Source organism: Natrix helvetica (assembly GCF_964273705.1).
Source record: "Natrix helvetica genome assembly, chromosome: 1".
NCBI lineage: Eukaryota > Metazoa > Chordata > Lepidosauria > Squamata > Natricidae > Natrix > Natrix helvetica.
The window spans coordinates 212701763-212720508 of NC_138548.1; the positions used below are offsets into that span (position 1 = coordinate 212701763).

Here is an 18746-nt window from a genome sequence, read left to right on the forward strand (position 1 = left end):
ACACACACACACATAGGTACAACATAAGAAAATGGGATGTAAATTGTAAACAGTGATTTGGAAAGAAGGATTAGAAAACTTTGTTATTAAACATTATGGATGTTTAGCTAGAATAGGACATAAGGATTTAGTGTCATTGGAGGATTTTAGAAATAGTAAATGAAATGCCAGTATGTGATTATGTATTAAATCTTGGTATATTTTAGGATGAAGGATGTTTAAACAATTATAGTCAAATGAAAATGGAGGTATGATGATGGTAACATGTATAAATATCTGAGTTAAAATACTTGAGTTAATATGAATCATGTTTGTTGACTTTGGAAGAGATGCACAAAGTCTTTTTGTAACCAACTGATATACTTTATGTAAAGAAGGATGTGTTGTGTTTGTTTTGAAAATTAAGAATAAAAAAAGTTTATTAAAAAAAAAACCTGACTATATTCCCAAGGCGGGGGGGGGGGGGGGGGGGCTGAATGGTGTTCCTGTCTTCAATGTTAACTGGCCAAGTATCTTGGCTGCTGTCAGAGGTGGTATTCAGCAGGTTCTGACCAGTTCTAGAGAACTGGTAGTGGAAATTTTGGGTAGTTCGGAGAACTAGCAAATACCACCTCTGACTGCCCCTGCCCCCATCAATCCTCTGCCTCCCGAGTTCCAGCTGATTGGGAGGGAATGGAGATTTTACAGTATCCTTCCCCTGCCATGCCCACCAAGCCACGCCCACCAAGCCACACCCACAGAACCAGTAGCAAAAATGTTTGAATCCCACCAGTGGCTGCTGTGTATATTTTAGATTTTTAAAAAAATTAAATATTTTTATTGTTTTTATTCTTTGGAGTTGTAAGCAGCCCAGAGTCTACAATTGATATAATAAATAATTGCAGTGGTTTCTCAGAAACAATTGGCTTTTCCTCATGTCCTGAGAGGGAAAACATGCCACATAGACAGCACAGCATTTAGGGACTGAGAAGAAACAGTGGCTGACAAAAAAAATGAGATACAGATGATAGATGGCTGTTGGCATGGGGAGAAAGGTATAAACTTTTAAGCAAGTCAATATGATGCAAGGGCGATCCATCTGACACTAAAATCTGGAAGAGGAGAAAGGGGTATCAGAGCCAGCAGAATTAAGTTTTTGTCACCTGCTTATAGTGCAACTTTCAGATTTGAAACATGGCTTGGACAGGTCTACCCTGAGCTGGGATAGAATGTCTGTAGTAATTTAATTTATATCCCACTTTTTATTATTTTTACAAATAACTCAAGGCAATGAACTAAAGTCCCCATTGCCTCCTTCCTCCTATTTTTCCCACAGCAACCTATGAGGTGGTTTAGGCTGAGAGTGAGTGATGGCCCAAGATCCAGCTGGCTTCCATAGCTAAGGTGGGATTTGAATTTAGTCTCTGGGTGCCCTAACCACCAGACCAAACTGGCTCTCTTTTAATTGATCAGTGCTTCCCTTACTGGTAAGATAAGCAAGCTTTCTTTGAAAAGGAGATGTCTTCCACTCACATGCATAGAATAATTCTTAAGTCTCCATTTATGCTTTTAATGTGATAACATTGTTGTGCATTCAACCAAACCATTGCCCTATCTAATCCATATTGTAAGGTCTACTATACAATGTGGCCACCGGGTTCCATATTCTGACTTTTTACATTTCAAAAACTTAACTTAGAAAACATTTCCAAGAACGCATCTCGACCACCTGGAGTAACAGCAGCTGTTTAGAAACTTCGTGGTTGAATGGGCATGTTTGAGGTGCTCTTAACTATTCACAAAATGGCAGCCAATGAGAAAACTGTGTGCACCTTTGTGTCGGTGTCAACTCCTGGCGACTTCCTGCACATGTCCTTCCAGTTTTCTTGGCAAGAATTCAAATGTGGTTTGCCCCTGCCTCCTTCCCAGGGCTGGGAGGGGGGGGGGGCGACTGGCCCAAGGTCATCTAGCTGGCTTTGTGCCTAAATTTCTAGTCTGGTGCTTTAACCACACCACCAAACTGGCTCTCTCTTTTGAGATGCTTTCCAACATTTCCCTTTATATTTGGTTTCTCTACACTGCTCCCCTCCCAAGACAGGTGACGGCACATTTCCAAAGAAAGAACTGAAATGCAGGCACTTTTTGTACAATGGCTTTTTTCCAATGTTTGAAAGAAATGCTTCAGATCTCAGGTGAATGCAGCATCTCTTTGCTATACAATGAAGCACCTGTTGCCCCTCACACCTAGTTTTACATAAGCCTGGCCAAAAAAGGACCCAAAGAAGTGAAGGCAGTGGAAAAGAAGAATTTATTCTCCAGGTTCAAAAGACTGTGGGGAGAGAAATCAGGCTGTCTTAAATGACCAGAAAGAGTATCAAACTGTTGTGAGGCTCAAAGCACATCTTGTGAATAATTGTCAAACATGGAAGACCTGACAGGTCATACGCTGAGCTCAGCTAAAATAACGTTTTTGTACATAGAAGTTTGGTGCTTTACAACATGCTACTTCTCCCTTCAATTTTTAAAGTGAAAAAAATCTTTAAAATATTAAAGTCTGGTGGACCGAAGTTTTCGCAGGCAAAGCAGGTGCTCTCTGAGTAACACAGCTCTTCTCTGTATTATTTCATCTTCTAAAGAAGAGAAAGTCACACATTCCCATGTCATGTGCCTAGCAATCAAAATCATCCATGAATTAACCCCCCTGATTTTCCCACAAGGAGGCAGCATATACTCAAAGTAATTTAGGCCTGCCTGGATGGAGACACCTACTTGAAAGCAATTGGTTTGGATGCCAATCAAGGTCTCTTTGGCTGTGACTCACTGGTGTGTGCCTGATGTACACCCACACATACAGCCCAAAACACTTCGTTGCTTGAGGTGAAACACAGGGTAGAGTCCTTGACTGTACAGAATTTGACTATACCCATAGAGCGAAGAAAAGATAAGAGACCTTGTACATATGAACTTGGCAACTGAACATTATTCCAATATCAATGACAGGAAAATGTCCCCCACTGCATTGACTAGCTTAAGCCAGTGATGGACAATTAGATGCATAGAATAACACACGCAGACTAAACCTCTGAATAGTTTCCCATTTTAGATTCCAGGCAATATTTATTCAAATATGGAAAGAAATGTTTTCCAGACTACTATGTAACAAGTGGAAATCCTTCAGACCTTGTCTTATTGAACGTTTTGTAATAGTTTTAGGAACAATAATCGTTTCTCCGTGTTATTTTAGGCACTACCAATATAACTGGAATGGGAGCGTTCACAAAAAAATGGGTTTTTCAAAACAAAACATACCTTGCAGCCAACAGAAGCAATGATGACACATTATATGAACTTGTGTTTTGAGCTTATCTCTGGCATTAATCGAATCCTTCCAGAGATATGCATGGTATGCACAGTACTAGTGTTGAATTATTGTATTCCTACTGATATAGATGTAATGGATATTTCAATTCTTTATTCTCTTGAATATCTAATAATATAATCTGACAACTCATTCTAAACAATACTTGCATAACTTTTCTTAAAAGTTATTAAATCACCCATACATTAAGCAAGGTTTTTCTCTTCTTTCGATGCTAAGTAAACAGACAAATGGAACCTAATTAATTGCACATTAAATTACAATATGCAAGACCACCAGAATAGTCTGAATGATATTAATGGGAATTCTCTTTTATATTCCATCACCTCCCAAACCATAAACCATAATGAATGAATGTGCAGGACCAGCCCTGGCTGCTACTCTCCATCTTTCATCACCTGCTGAGGTTAAGTCATAGGCTCCTGTGTATAAAAGGGATTTTTGCTTAGAGGAACCACTATCAAAATGCAATTATTCAGAGTTGCCACTAAAAAGCCCAGGAGTAAAGAAAATGCATGTTCAGGGCCACTCATTATTTCCTACAACACTAGTTAACAATTGCTTTTCAAGCCAGCACTATTATATCATATATTGATATAATTTATTTCCCAAGTTTCCAAACCAGCTTTTCCTGATTGTTGCTTTATTTAAAGCCATCAAATACTTCCAATGTCACTTTCAAATTCTGGCTCATCTTTGCCTGGAATTGCAATTTATGGTTTGCCAAAAAGAGACACCAAATATGGGATATTTTCATTCATCAATTCAAATGTGTGGAAGATTTAATCTTGGAAACAATTTAAATAGAAACAAAGGGCATATTCGCTATTAACAAAAGGAAGACTGGGCCTATTGTCAGTCATAAGGGGGCTCTTTAAACATGGATAGCTTCAGGACCATCCCTGACCCTGCTTGCATGATTTTTTAAAAAAATATTTAATCCAACATGGAGCCACAATGGATAACGCAGAGCCTTCATGACTAAATATAAAGTGGGAAACTATGACCACTCAGGTGCCACTGAATTACAGCCCCCTCTCTCATAATATATGACGAATGGGCTGCTGGGAACCAACTCAGCACACCTTCTTAAATTTTCTGCCACTGGGAATACATTTCTTTTGTGACGAAAGAACAAGCCATTGTTCTTGGAGGCTTAAAGCATTTTCAATGATGCAGAGAGTATAGAAATATTGCATGCTGTCCTGGAATCATGAAATGAACTACAAGCATTCTAATTAAATGTCATGCTGCTCTTTGTTATTTGAGGAACACAGCCTTTTTAGCAGGCTACTTCAATTACTTCCATGTGATAAGGAGACAAGATTCAATTATTTTAAACAATGTTTAATGGGATGATCTCTCCAATTGCAACAGGGCAGCTCAAAAGCCTGAGTAAGGGGCAGCAAACTTTTAACTCCAAAAACATAATTCAAGATTCATGCTGAAAAGAGAGACCGTGTGAATTGCCAAATTCAGGACTCTTCCAATTCCTTGAGGGTGCTTATGTGAACTCCCTGGGCATAACCCAATTTACTGTCAACAGATGAGACTTTCCTGCACCAATAGAGAAGGCAGAATGGATATGAAATAAATGATTTTAGTCAGTGTCCCATTTATGACAAGGTTCCTAAAAATAATTCAGCTTCCTTAAGATAACGTACATCCAGAATATTTCCCTGTAATGGGCAGGCTGAAGGATATATATTGGATATATTCAAGTATTTAGTCCATAGATTCCATTAACATGCCACACAGCTCAAATGCACACAATTTAACACCGCCTAGAATTTCATGCTATGCAAAGGGAATTCAAGGACAATCTGGGGCCTTTCTGATTTCAAATAGATTTTTTTAAAGAAAAGGTCTTTTCAGGGGTTGTACAATCCCAATGCCAGTTTTAATTGGGCAGATGGACGGATAGCCCTCCTGAAAAAAAGAATTTTATAGGAAATTCTAAGAGTGAAAGCTGGTCTCAGAATTCAGGGACTTCGGCATTCCAGTGTCTCATGATTATTTGACAATTGACAGTGGAAGGCAGGACACAAGGAAACGAAGAAACAAAGCTTTTCTGTCTGTACAGATTAAGCACACAGTTGTTACCTCCCTTTCAGGCCTCTTCAATCAGCTTCTCTCACAGGCACCAAACAAGGAGACAAGGTTCTTATGCAGACAAGCAGGTTTGGGTATGGGAAGCAATTTTAGGGCCTGATGCGTCCTCATTTTGGAGCAATGAGCGGAACAGAGAGCCCAATCTGATGTCCTCAGCGTGGACAAGCTGCCTTCTTGGATTAGTAACTAATGGGATTTAGCAACTCATCCAATATCTCTCTTCAATACAGGAAGAGAGGAGGCTAAATGCCACTTTGGATTAAAGACACCCCCATCTCAGAGAAATGCAGCTCTCTGTTAAGCTGTTTCTAATTAAAATAGTGCCTGCATGTCCATCACCGCTCCTGAGCAACCCAACTCTGGCCAAAAGGACCTTGATGCTAAAGAGAAGGCAGGAAATGTGAGGTGGGGGGGGGGGAAAGAAAGGGGAAGAGAAATAAAGATTCAAAGTGAAAGTCACCAGTTAATATGGAGTTGTCAGCGGGAGAGGCAGAAGGAAGCAAAGATCACTGTGTTCTGGTCATGTGTAGAAGCCCAGCATCCTCTACACGGAACCACTTAACCCACCCAAGCACTTTGATTCATGCCATGCTCCCAGAGGTTAGACAACTCTTAAAACAGATTTTTCAATGCTCAACTCGGGCTGAGAAAAGACAGGAGATGCTCAAATCTCAATTCAGAGAACTTGCATTTCCTACTGAATGTTTGATTTGCCTTAAGACTCTAAGCTGTGTGTTCCAACGACAGAAACAGAAAGGAAACAACCATTCTGAGTTATGAACGGTGTCACGCTCATCCGCCCTCCCCCATACCAACCAATGGAAAAAGAGCAGATAGGAGACAGTAGCTACATAAAACGAGTTTAATATCCAATGGGAGTGCACAGAGGTCATGGTGCATCCAACTGTTGAAAGAAGGGCGGGGGGGGGGGGGGCAAGAAAAACACAAACAGGGAGCCATGGCCCAAGGTATGAAGAAATCAGAACTAAGGGGAAAGGAAACCACTTACACCAAGCAAATGGGGCTGAGGTTTTGAGGGGGAGGTGGCAAGGAGAGAGCAAAAGAGGAATAAATACACATTTGTCAGAAGTGGGGAGGGGAATACACAGTACCAACACTGTCCAGAGGCAGGGAGTGACCCGAAAGTTACATGCAGTGACCTGGGCTTGACCCTAATACAATCATTACTCCCCAAAATTAACAAGGGAGGGGAAAAAAAACCCTGACTCTGCCACTTCCCCCAGCATGGGAAAAAGAAACCTTCATGGCCCAGAGTACAAATCCAAGGGCGGCAGAGGGAGGAAGGGAGGGTTCTCCACTGGGGGTCATATCATGCAACAGGGCAGCCATGAGAGAGCCCCCTCCTCTGTGAGTTCCAAGGGGAAGAGAAATAGCAAGTTGGTTGGTGGAAACATTTAGCAGCTGGGATGCCCCTGCAGGTGTGCATATACATCCCTTGGATGGAAAGTCCAGGCCAGGTAGCCAAGGGTGGCATTAACATCTGCTCAGGTAGCTTTTGATAGCGACTGGTCCCAAAAATCTCCTGCAGAAACCCATCAATGCTGATTCCCTTGTAGGGAGAGGTCGAGGAGAAGGGATTTTTTTTTTGTTTTTTGCATGGCTTAGGAGACATTATTCAGGGCTCTAGTGCCATTTGGTCTAAGAGGTTGGAATGCAAATGATCCTGCTCATCAGCAGCAGGTGATAAAATGGGTAGCAAGAAATAAGAGCAGGACATTCAATATGATTGCAATCTCATTAATGCCAACAGGGGGAGCTAGCTAATACAGATAGGACAGCAAGCATACTCAGTCTAGTCTGGGGAATCTAAAATCCTTCTACTCTTCCCCCCCCCCCCCCACCCCCAATTCTTCCTTCATTGTCTCCCTCGGCCCCTGTACATGTGGAGGCTACACACCACTTCCCTTATTCCTGGCCTCATGACACAGAAGTTTTCCACCAACCTGCACCAATAGCACACAAAAGCAAGAAGCAGCTGCCACTGAAGAATATTGGTCACCTCCGAACAAAGAGAGCCAAATTTCACAGACCACCAAAAATACAAAAATTGATCCAACTAAAAGATAGGGGAGAGGAAAAGAAGAAAAAAAGAAAGAAAGAAAGAAAGAAAGAAAGAAAGAAAGAAAGAAAGAAAGAAAGAAAGGCCACAGAATTGGCATCCAACTCCCACTTGTCCCAACCCTCCCACCACACCCATATATTTTATTATCTCTATATATATATTTATCACACACGCACGCGCACACACAGAGACCGTGCAAAAAATCCTGGTAGAACCAGAACATGAGAAAGAGAGAGAGAGAAATCAAAAGTTAGCCCCAACCATCCCCCTCCCACCCCCTACCCCCAACAGCAACCGGTGCCGGCAAGAAAAGCAAACCCAACAGGGAAGAAAGGGTGTGACAGGGAAGGACAGGAGGGAGGGGATCAACCCAAAGTAGAACCAACAGTGAGGGGCTTCGCCCACCACTCTCCCTCCTGCACTCATTTCTTGTTCTTCAGCTGGTTGGCCAGCCAATCTAAGCCCTCGTAGAGGCCATCTCCGCTGGTGGCGCAGGTGGCCTGGATGTACCAGTTACGATGGCGCAGTGAATGCAGGCCCAGCTTGTCCGTGATTTCTGCCGCATTCATGGCGTTGGGAAGGTCCTAGAAAGGAGGCAGAAATGAAAGAGATTAGAAACTAAATATGGCCAATGGTGCCCCAAGACCTTCAAAATGAAGACCCTGGAACAAAAGGGGTGCTCAGAAAGTAACCTCTGGATTTGGTTAGGAGCCTATGCCTTCTTTTGCTTGGGGTGAGCTGAACCCGTCCCATGCAGGGAGCTGGTAGGAATCTGTTGAAGGAGACCACTTTTGGCCAGCAGAGCTTCTCCAACTGCTCCTTATAATAAGTTTCTCTTTCCCGTTTCATTCTTAGCTTTCTTGATTTGTCATCAGGTTCTGTAGACTGGGGAGTTCATTCATGGCCTCCAGGTCTCTACTGAGTTCAAATCCCAGAAACCTAAGCATGCAATTTTGAGGCACAAAGCTTACCAAAGCAGAGATATCAACCTTAAAATAGCTTTCATAAGAATTGCTCTTGGAATTGCCTTCTGCCCTACCCAAAGGACTCAAATATCTAGCCCACATTGTAGAATTGCACAACCAATCCCCTCCCTCTCCTAGTTAGGAAGGATTTTATATTTAAAAAACCCAATTGCTGGCATGGAGGAAGTTTGCACTTACTTAATGCGTTGTACTACTCAGTGATGTGAGCAGATGACATTTAAAATCTTTTTTTTAATGAATTCTTAGTTCAATCTCTCGCCTTCCTACTACCACGTTCATCCAGTTGCTTTACCCGGAGGATTTACTCCCAAGCAAGCACTCTATGAAAAGATATTTGGTGTTGTCACAGAATAGAAGCTGCACAAACTGTTAACGGTACACAGTAATCATGTGTCAACTTTCTGTCCAAGTGCCACATGAAGAAGTCAATGACGGGGGAAGAGGCATCTGGGCAAATCCCCACCCCATTTCACTTTAAAAGAAACTTTTGATGATAGCTCAATGTTAGGTCGTATCAACATGCTCCTTTTCATTCTACTCATATGTGCAAGCTGGGGAATAGGGCAGACATAGTTCAAACAATACTATTTTGCATAACTTATATGGCTTTTGCTAATAATAGGGCATCAGAGCCTGAAATTAAACCTTGTTTAGTATCTGTTTTTAATTTCCAAGGAATAGCAAAGTTACAGCATCCACTGTGAAGCATATTTTCCCCACGGAAGGGGATCATAAACAGTGTTGAACAGACCCTAGACTCCCCTTCAGAAACCAAATTTAACTGTCAATCCCAGAGTTGCTGGTCTTGGGGCATTTCTACAGCACACAGCTGCCAAGGAGTGAGATTTGTTTTCCCTCAGTTTTCAGTTGTCCTCACTTGCACAGCAGCATTTTCATGACCATTTGTTTTAAAGACTAACACAGAAGAGTGCACCAAAGCAAGGTAGCAGCAACTTCTCTTAATAGAAATAGCAACTGATCGAAGAAGCAAACGCATCTGCACACGTTTGGCACAATTATTATCAACTCTTTGCCATGGGAAAGAATTATTTGTACCCATTTCCCACATCACTTGATGTGTAAGCTGTAAGCACATCTGCACACTGGCCAGCTACACAATGTAGCAAGGGAAAAGCTTTACAATCTAAGGTAATACATATACAAAAAACCAGTTTTTGACGGTGGGAATTGAAATGGCCCTGGGCTGCAAATAAGAGGATTCTTGATAATTCTTGTGTTATAGCCAAATGGGTCAGTAATTTATCAAGAGGACTCACTAAAGCAGTGACTTAGAACAGGGCATGCCTTACTTCCTGTCGCCCTATTAAGTTACCTGGGAAGAGGCTCTACACAATGTAGCAGCCACAAAGAAAGAGTTGGGCTTGCTTTTCAACATTCATAAGACAGGGAAACGTACATGGAATGATATACCTTACCAAAAAGAAACTGTACGTGTCAATGTTAAATAGACCAATATGAATGTCTCTTAATTAACTGCACCTTATACAGAAACTTTTTGGTGTGTGTTATTAAATAAAAGCATCTTTGACTTGAAGAATTCCGAGTTCAACTTTGAGATTGTACATATACAAGGGTTTTATTTGGGAACTTGTGAGTGAACACTGCACCAGATTATAGGAAATGAACCAGCTTTCTTTGCCAAGATTTTTAAATAAGGTATCATTTAAGGTCCACCTATTTTCTTCTTGGGGAAGAGATGATGTGGCGATATGGTACTTAATTTATAATGAATGGTTAAGGTGCTTCACAGCTAGGACATCTAATACAGGTAATCGACTTACAACAGTTTGTTTAGCGACCATTTGAAGTTACAACAGCACTAAAAAGTGACATGACTGTTTTTCACACTTATGACCATTGCAGCATCCCCATAGTCACAAAATTCAGACAGTTGGCAGTAGATTCATATTTATGATGGGGTCACGTGATCACCTTTTGTGACCTTCTGACAAGCAGTCAATCAGGAAGCCAGATTCATTCAACAACAGTGTTATTAACTTAACAACTGCAGTTGTTCACTTAGCAACTGTGGCAAGAAAGGTCATAAAATGAGGCAAAATTCTCTTCGTAAACGTCACACTTAGCAACAGATATTTTGGGCTCAATTGTGGCCTTACGTTGAGGACTACCTCATAGTGACTTGCTTCATAATGTATGGAGAAAAAGTATGAATGGAAAGAAGAGAATGACAAGGAGGAATGGGAGGAATGTCAGCCCTTTAAGGTTGCCTAGATCACTGGGATTGATTAGTTGTGTTTTTTCCTTCCCTTCTGGGCCAGCCTAAGCCTCTTTCCAACTCATTTCCCAGGACTCAAGGAATCTTTCTGCCCTTTTTCGTTTTTCTAATCCTTTCTGAGTATTTCTCTTAAGGCTTCTACTGGACTCTCTACAGAGCAAAAGTAGATGGACAAGTGTGGACATATGCATTGGATGGAATAGAGAACAAGTAGTTACAGCTATGGTGCTCTACCTTCCTTACATACCTCACAAATGAACCCTAAATCCTCTCTCCTGAAGGAGTGTGATTCTCAAGACACCTACCATCTTCCCAAACAGGTTTTCTTCTGAATTAGCGCATAGGTGGGTAACATGTTGTGAATCCCAAGCTCAACCATCAACAGAAAAAGATGCTACGTGCCCTTTTCAAATTTCATTACCAAAATTATTTCTGATCCACAGCAAACTGGTAGACAGAATGTATTTAGGTTGGATGCAACTATCAACTATTCTCCATAGATGGGAGACCTGCCAAACATTTCTGCCTCAAACAGACTTGACCTGGAACCAACCCGCCTAATCTTCAAGGCAGTCGGACCATTCCAGACTCACCTGCTTGTTAGCAAAGACAAGGAGAACGGCATCTCGCAGCTCATCCTCTGCCAGCATTCTCATCAGTTCCTCACGTGCCTCATTTACTCGTTCTCGATCATTGCTGTCCACTACAAAAATCAGGCCTGAAAGAGAACATGTCTGTTCATTTAAGAATACAGAAGAAATATATGATTAAAAGAAATTAGGTATTTTGTAGCGCAAAGTATGAAGATATGGAAGGTGGAATTATGACTCCTTCAAAAGAACACAATTAACACATCAGAAGTTCTGATTATTACAATGGGCAGATCGGTCACTCAAAAGTGCTGGAAACTTAGAAAGAAAAGCAAGGATATGAAATAGCCTCCACTTTGAATTTTTTAATGGGAGGAGGAAGAAAAGGCTTTCCCTTGGAAGCTCACAGGTTATTTACTAAACAAGAAAGATAGGAAGAAGAAAAAAATCCACTGGACTTCAAGTCACATTTCCAAAAGTTTAGACTCAATAAATTTACTAGATTACCATAATTTTGGGCTGACTATCACATCACATTTTTACTTTTCCCTTGTCCTAAATAGATGAATTGGCCTAGTTTTCACACTTGACTGGCAGAATTATGCACTAAATGAAAAGACCAGCTTTTTAACTCTTCCCTTATGTGAGTAAGGACATTGCCTTACAAACCAATCCCCAAAAAGAAATGCAAACAGAAGTCCGATCATACCTTAACCAAGAAGCCCATGTTATGCTGCCAAATTTAAGAAAACAAGAGTTCTTTTGTAGTCCATGGATTTCAAACTGTATCAGATTATCATAAAACCCTAATTCTGCAGGCCAGAAATGTTCCACTGGATCATACTGAGTAACTCAGATTAGAACCACTATGAAGCAGGTTATTCTACACCAGTTTTGCAAGGTAGACAAAAAAACAACTAGTTCAAATATTTTCCCCATGTATCTAGCTTGCTCACACATGCCTGAATAAGTAATTTGTGGACAGAACAGAAAGTCTGAAAAAATGCAAAAAGGCATTTGGTCAATTAGATGCAATTCCTAATTTGCCTGAAGTTAGTAGCTATTTAAAGCCTTGAAAATTAAAGGAACGAGGGTTTGTTTTGGTTGAGTTGCAAAGCTTATTTCACTGCCACACAGTTAAGGACTTCATAATTCTTAATCTATGCATACCATAGTATAACTTATGACCACTGCATAAGTTTAAATCTCAGCAGATTCCAAGATAATTATCTCATGGGAAAAAAAGAAACAAAGAAACAAATAGCAGTGTTATCAGACACATAAACTTGCTGAGCATCTTGGCTGCTTATAAATCACTGCTTCATTTTGAAACGGAGAGATAGCTACTGCTTAATCATTGCTTCCCTTGTGAAGAATGTGTCAAAGGCTTCAAATGCTCTTCCTAATAAAACATTCTCTAGCTGGCTTACAAAACAGACCGATCAATGAAAGCTTTTAAAAATCACAAAAGTGCAAAGAGAAGCAAGCTAACAGACTACTTGTGACTATGTTTGGACCTATTATGTGTATTGCCTTTATATGGGTTCAAGACATTTTTCAAAATAGAAACAGTACCAGTACAATGAAGCCATATAATAAAACAATTCATCGCCTAATAAAGCCATGTCAGCTAAAAGATACCTGGAATAGGGAATTATTATTATCTGGTGGGTGCACATCTTTAAGTGCCGCACAAGAGCTTACCTCTGAAAACAGCAGCAACTTCAAATGGATTTCTAATTAAGAAGCAAAGGAGCCTTAAATACCTGCTAGTGTGAAGAGCAGGGAGAAAGGGAAAGCACTTAGAGTCCCAATAAAGAAAAGATTTCCTTCTTAGTCTTCCCTTCCCATACCTTGGGTATTCTGAAAGTAGTGTCGCCAGAGGGGGCGTATTTTGTCCTGGCCACCAACATCCCATACAGTGAAGCTGATGTTCTTGTATTCAACTGTCTCAACGTTGAACCCTGAGGAAGAATAACACAGTCAGGATTTGGGCTGCACAGCAGAAATGTAGCCCACTCTGGCAATTAACACGAACATGAAGGGACATCCAAGAGCAGGACTGAGAATCAGGCATTACAGAGGTCACAGCTAGTCTTCATATTCAGAAGTAACATCTCTACTATTAACAGGACTTTGCCTATGTTTATAAAAGTGCAGATGGATGTGCTGTACCAGGATTAAGTTGGCAGACCTGTTTTTCCATCTAATGCCATCTCTATGTAAAAATGAAAGGAGATAATTATCCTGCTTACATTTAGAATTAAAAAGAGGACCTTACGCTTCAGCATTCATCAACAAGAAGTACTTGCTGATAAACACATTATAGTGAGAGATCTTAAAAGCGTACCACATCCCCAATCAGAATCCCAGCTGTGGAAAAACAGCAGGTTTCAAGCAACTAGAAGCCCCATAGTATTACTAGCTCTCAGTAATCTCACAAGTGAGTCATCTTTTCCCACATACTTGGATAAAAATCAAAAGATGCAATCCATGAAGCACCATTGCTATGCAATCTGTTCACAGGGGTCCAACATAAGCACTTCTAATGAATGGAGCCTGTGCAGCAACATTATATAGGCAATTGCACTCCAAACACCTTTGGAGGCCCTTTAGTTTATGACAATGCTATGTTTTCAAACTTCTCTTTGCAAACACGTTAGGCTCAATTTCATTCATCATTAAAAGGGAACAAGAGAGTTCTGTTGTACTCAGAGACAACAATGGCATTTTGATAGCAATTGGCTATGATGGGTGAAATGGAGCCTCTAAGCAGCAAAACAGAGTATCTTTGAGCAGCAGTTGCATGGAAGAAGGGTATTTCATTATGGGGGTTGCATGCTCTTTGTTTTCTAAAAGGATGAAGGTAATCCCTTAAGATATTCTGATCAGATAGATCTCTAGATCATTTCAGAAAGATCTGGCTGACATTCTTACTGCACAAAGGCATTTTCAGAATGACTTTGTGATTAGAAGCCAAATATTCACTATTTGGCAGACTTTGCCCTAGTAGTCCTCATAAAATACCAATAATAAATCAAGTATAGGCAAGCCAATAGCATCACAGGCAGGTTTTGCCCATGTGTGTGTTTCATTTTTCATCTAACTGCTGCCAGTACTGAGTCACCCTCATTAAGTCTAATGTGTGCCACATCAGGGAGAGAGAAAAAAAAAAGAGTAGTTCAAATGACAAATGACAAGGAAATGACTTTAAGTCAGCCTTAACCTGACCTGGTGCCCACCAGATGTGTTGGATTTCAACTCCCATAATTCCAATCAACAGGACAGAGAAAGCTTGTTTACATTTATCGGATTACATGCCTACAACATGCCAAATCTTTACAGAAATTGACACAAAATCCCTGGAAAGTACATAGGAAAGGTCCCATGGGAAATAAGATATTTTATTATGCTACTGCCTTAAATGACAGTCCAGATTCATTCTGCAACCATTCTCATGCTGGCAGTTCCACTTTTGAAATGAAAGGAAAGTACTTTCCAAAAACAAGGCAGCCATACCAATAGTAGGGATAGTGGTGACAATCTCTCCCAGTTTCAGCTTGTAGAGAATGGTGGTTTTCCCAGCAGCATCAAGACCCACCATAAGGATTCGCATTTCTTTTTTGCCAATCAGGCTCTTCAGCAAGTTGCCAAATATGTTCCCCATGGCAGCAAGTTCAACGGTGCAGGACTAGGCTTCTTCTGTCCAGCTGGTGTCAAAGTCCTACAAACGTGGAAAAGGCTATTAGCTGGAGAAGCAATAGCGCTCCCTAAAATGTCTTAGGGTGATCAACAGAACCACAGGAATAGATCTTGAGACTAGAGAATTAAGGACTTATAGGCTAGCACAGAGGAGAGGAGCACATGTGGCTCTTCAAATACTATAAAACTTCCCATCAATCCCTACACTTCATAGATTGGCTAGAACTGACAAGAGTGAGCATCTAGCTTTGTATTAGCAGACCTACAAGAAGGTAAGCTAGAGTAGAAGATAAATTATGCACCTTCTTATAGATCTTCTATGAGGTTTCCTGGTTCTAAAACATTTCTGAAGACCAAATACATTCAGACACTTAAGCACAAAACTCTTTAACTCAAATTCAATAGGCACTCCTTGAAATAAAAAAACCACTCTCAGTGATTGACAATACAAAGACATATAGGGAAGTTCTCTGTGGTGCAGCATCTCTTTTAACTCACTCACACACATATTTAACATGGGAACACAAGTTGCCATCAGAAAATCTCTTATATAAGGGTGCACAATTGCTTTCAAGCTGAGGGCTTACTTTAAGGGAGTAGCACCTGGAGGCTAACCTCCAAAAAGTGTTCTGACAAACAAATAGGTACAGGACAAAACAATGCTTTGACATTATTTAAATTTAAGTGGAATTACAATATAATTAATATATTGTTTGTATTGTTTTAATAATTTCACTCAATGACAGTAAAGATTAGAAATTGCTAACTTTTCAAGCAGCTCTGGGGCATGTCCAAAACATTGGAAGGATGAAAAAAAATTCCAAGGCTACCTGTTAATTTCAAGCAAAAGGAAAAAAGTATGACATGAACTGAAAGCTTGCTTTCCTAAAACCTTCTGCAAATAAAATTTAACAAAGCCTATTTACCTACCATTCATTTTACCATAATATTGTCTATATTTACAGCATTGGAGTTGCTTGAAAGAGAAATATATCAATTCTACAAGGTTAGGCATTTTTTTCTTAGTTGATCAACTGGAGGCCAAAAGAAAACCGGAAGTAGCAACTCATTACAATAGCCCCATAATTTCTGCTTTCTCTTCAATAATCATGGAATATTAATACCATTTGAGCTTTTCATCTCTAAGGCTTAACAACATTCATTTCTTTTAAAGCTCTTCCATATATACAATTCACTTCCTAAGTTATCAAGTGCATATTAACTTCTAAAACAAAGTAAAACAAAATAAAATCAAGCCTCATTATACATACTTCTTCATCAAGTATGCAACTTTGGGTAAGGCCAAATACAGTAGTGGATTACATGAATTTAATACAGCAAACCCAGGCCCAAATATTTAAGGAATAAAAGGAATATTCCATTCTGTATTCCCATATGAGTATAAGGGCAAAGCCAGTAGGCCTTAGTAGACAGAGATATACAGATGATAAAAAAATGCATTTAAGCTTCAGATTATGCGATATGTTTTCACACAGATGCAATCCAATTTAGAAGAGTTCAGGGCCTTTACACTTGAGATAATTGCTTATTTTTCATCCCACTAGAAAGTTATTTTGAGGAAGGTTGCTTTTTTAGGAGGCAACTGGACTTTTTGTATTTTTCTTTGAAGACATTTCACTTCTCATCCAAGAAGCTTCTTCAGTTCTGACTGGATGTGGGTCAAAGCTTCTTGGATGAGAAATGTCTTCAAAGAAAAAAAAATCTTTGAATCTTTACAGATTGAGGAAGGAACATACATAAGACCAATATAATGAGAACTGGAGCACATACGAATCCACAGATGGTGCTGGGGGCAGGATAGGCTTGTCAACACAGGGACAGTTCAGTCCTGTGAGGAACCCTTTCTCCAGTCACATTAGTGAAAAGCAACAGAGGCAAGGGGACACGTGTGCTAGGCACTGCCTGTCACACAACCCATGCCAAGCACACACACTTCATAGGGCTAATGCTTGTGCTCAGAAACAAGGGAGTCCCAATAGGGCTCAGCTTTCCTGCCCAAACTCTCCACTGCAAGGAAAGGGCCGCTCCTCCACCTCCCTTGATTTCACTTGGCAGCTTCTGGAACCCGGGAGGCCTATCCACCTGCCAGAATCCCCGCTCCGGCTTAGACTGGAGGCACCAGGCGCCCCCTTTTCTTCAAGACGCTTCCCCCTTTCACGCTCTTCGGCTCGACGCTGGTGGGATTATTGCAGCCTTTCCCCCTCCCCCTCCTTTTTCCTCCTTACCTTAAAAATTACGCCCGGGCCTTAGCAGTCGGGAGGCTGAACGTTACTCCCTCCCCCTCCCTCCACCAACCTTCTTAAAACAGTCCGGGCTACCCACCCGGACTCTTCCCCCTTCCAGCTTACGGGGCCCCGTCTGAGCGGCTCCCACCGAAAGGGGTAGGTGGGTGCTATCCACCCACCCGCGTGTGGTAGAACACGCAGCCCCCCCTGCTTCTCCCGGGAAACCCGCGCCTGGGAATCGCTCCGTTGCTACCGAGCCTGCGACACCCTCACCCCAGCAATTGCAGCGCACGCACGCGCGCTCCCGTGGCCCCGGCGCTGCGGGCTGGAGCCGTTTGGACGTCCTCCCCTCCCTGTTATTGTTCGGCTTCCAAAGGAACGACCTCCCCCACAGTACTCCCCATAATAGGCACGACCTCCCTCCCTCCCACACACGATAACCGCCTCGGCAGCCATCCCGCTTCCACCGCCTCCGTGCAAAGCCTTTGGCCCAGCCTCTCCCCATTGCCCTTTGGGTTTCCGAATGACTTTTTCCGCCGGAGCCCCACGCCGACCGGCCTTCTTCAACGCCTCCCCCCACCCCCCACAAACGCCAGCCCCGCTGCCGCCGAGCTTGCCTTCTCCTTTGAGCGGCGGTATTTCTTCCTTCTACGCCGCGCCTCCCTCCCCACCTTTCCCAGCCCCCGCTTTCTTTCCGGTTCACCCGCGGCCGCTTCTTCGGTCGCCGCCCGCGCGAAAGGGGGCCGCGGGTCCTCGAGAAGCACCCACCTGCTCCCCCGCTCGCGCGCCTCCTCCGCCTCCTGCTTGCCCAGCTGACTCTGCACTCTGCGTCGTCCCCCTTTCCAGCCGGAAGCAGCAGCAGCGGCGGCGGCGGCAAGCGGCAATCAAGCAGGCCCGTGGACACGACGCTCTCGCGAGATCTCGCCCACCTACCCCTCCTCCTTCGCCCAGTCGGGTAGAGGGCGTTCATCTCGCGAGACGCTATGTGGCCGTCGTCTCCATGGTAGCAGCTGCCGTGCTGCGCGCGCGGTGGCGGCGGCGGCGGCGGCGGCGGGGGGGAACACTGCCGCATGGAGGGGCGTTCTTGAGTTGCATCTTGGCTTGGATGGTCGTTTCAATGGATGTTATTAGCTGTCGGAGGGCTGCTGTGTGTGCAGAATGGCTTGGAGAGATTGTGCCCGATCAGAAAGATCGGCAGCTCGGTGGTTCGAATTAGCGCCGCGTAACCGAGTGAGCTCCCGTTGCTTGTTCCAGCTTCTTTCTTAGCAGTTCGAAAGCACGTAAAAAATGCAAGTAGAAAAATAGGAACCACCTTGGGTGGGAAGGTAACAGCATTCCGTGCGCCTTAGGTGTTTAGTCATGCCGACCACATGAACCGGCCACATGAAAGGGAGATGAGCATCGTCCCCTAG

The 18746-nt window shown here is 42.3% G+C and overlaps 1 protein-coding gene across 1 annotated transcript; it reads right to left on the reverse strand.

Moving 5' to 3' along the window:
- Positions 1–6318: 6318 nt before the first annotated feature.
- On the reverse strand, positions 6319–18262 carry ARF3 (ARF GTPase 3). The gene is made up of 5 exons (XM_081937463.1): positions 18103–18262; positions 14906–15110; positions 13240–13350; positions 11390–11514; positions 6319–8137 (listed from the first exon to the last, which is right to left on the reverse strand). Exons 2-5 carry the CDS (start codon positions 15051–15053, stop codon positions 7976–7978), a joined length of 546 nt encoding a protein of 181 aa, XP_081793589.1. The 5' UTR covers positions 15054–15110; positions 18103–18262; the 3' UTR covers positions 6319–7975.
- Between the last annotated feature and the right edge of the window lie 484 nt (positions 18263–18746).

Excerpts from the sequence above, each read along its gene's own strand:
- ARF3 (XM_081937463.1), bottom strand. The coding sequence starts at position 15,053 with ATGGGGAACATATTTGGCAACTTGCTGAAGAGCCTGATTGGCAAAAAA. Across the intron at positions 13,351-14,905 it reads CACCACTATCCCTACTATTG|GGTTCAACGTTGAGACAGTT; the intron begins GTATGGCTGCCT and ends ATTCTTCCTCAG. Across the intron at positions 11,515-13,239 it reads CTACTTTCAGAATACCCAAG|GCCTGATTTTTGTAGTGGAC; the intron begins GTATGGGAAGGG and ends GTTCTCTTTCAG.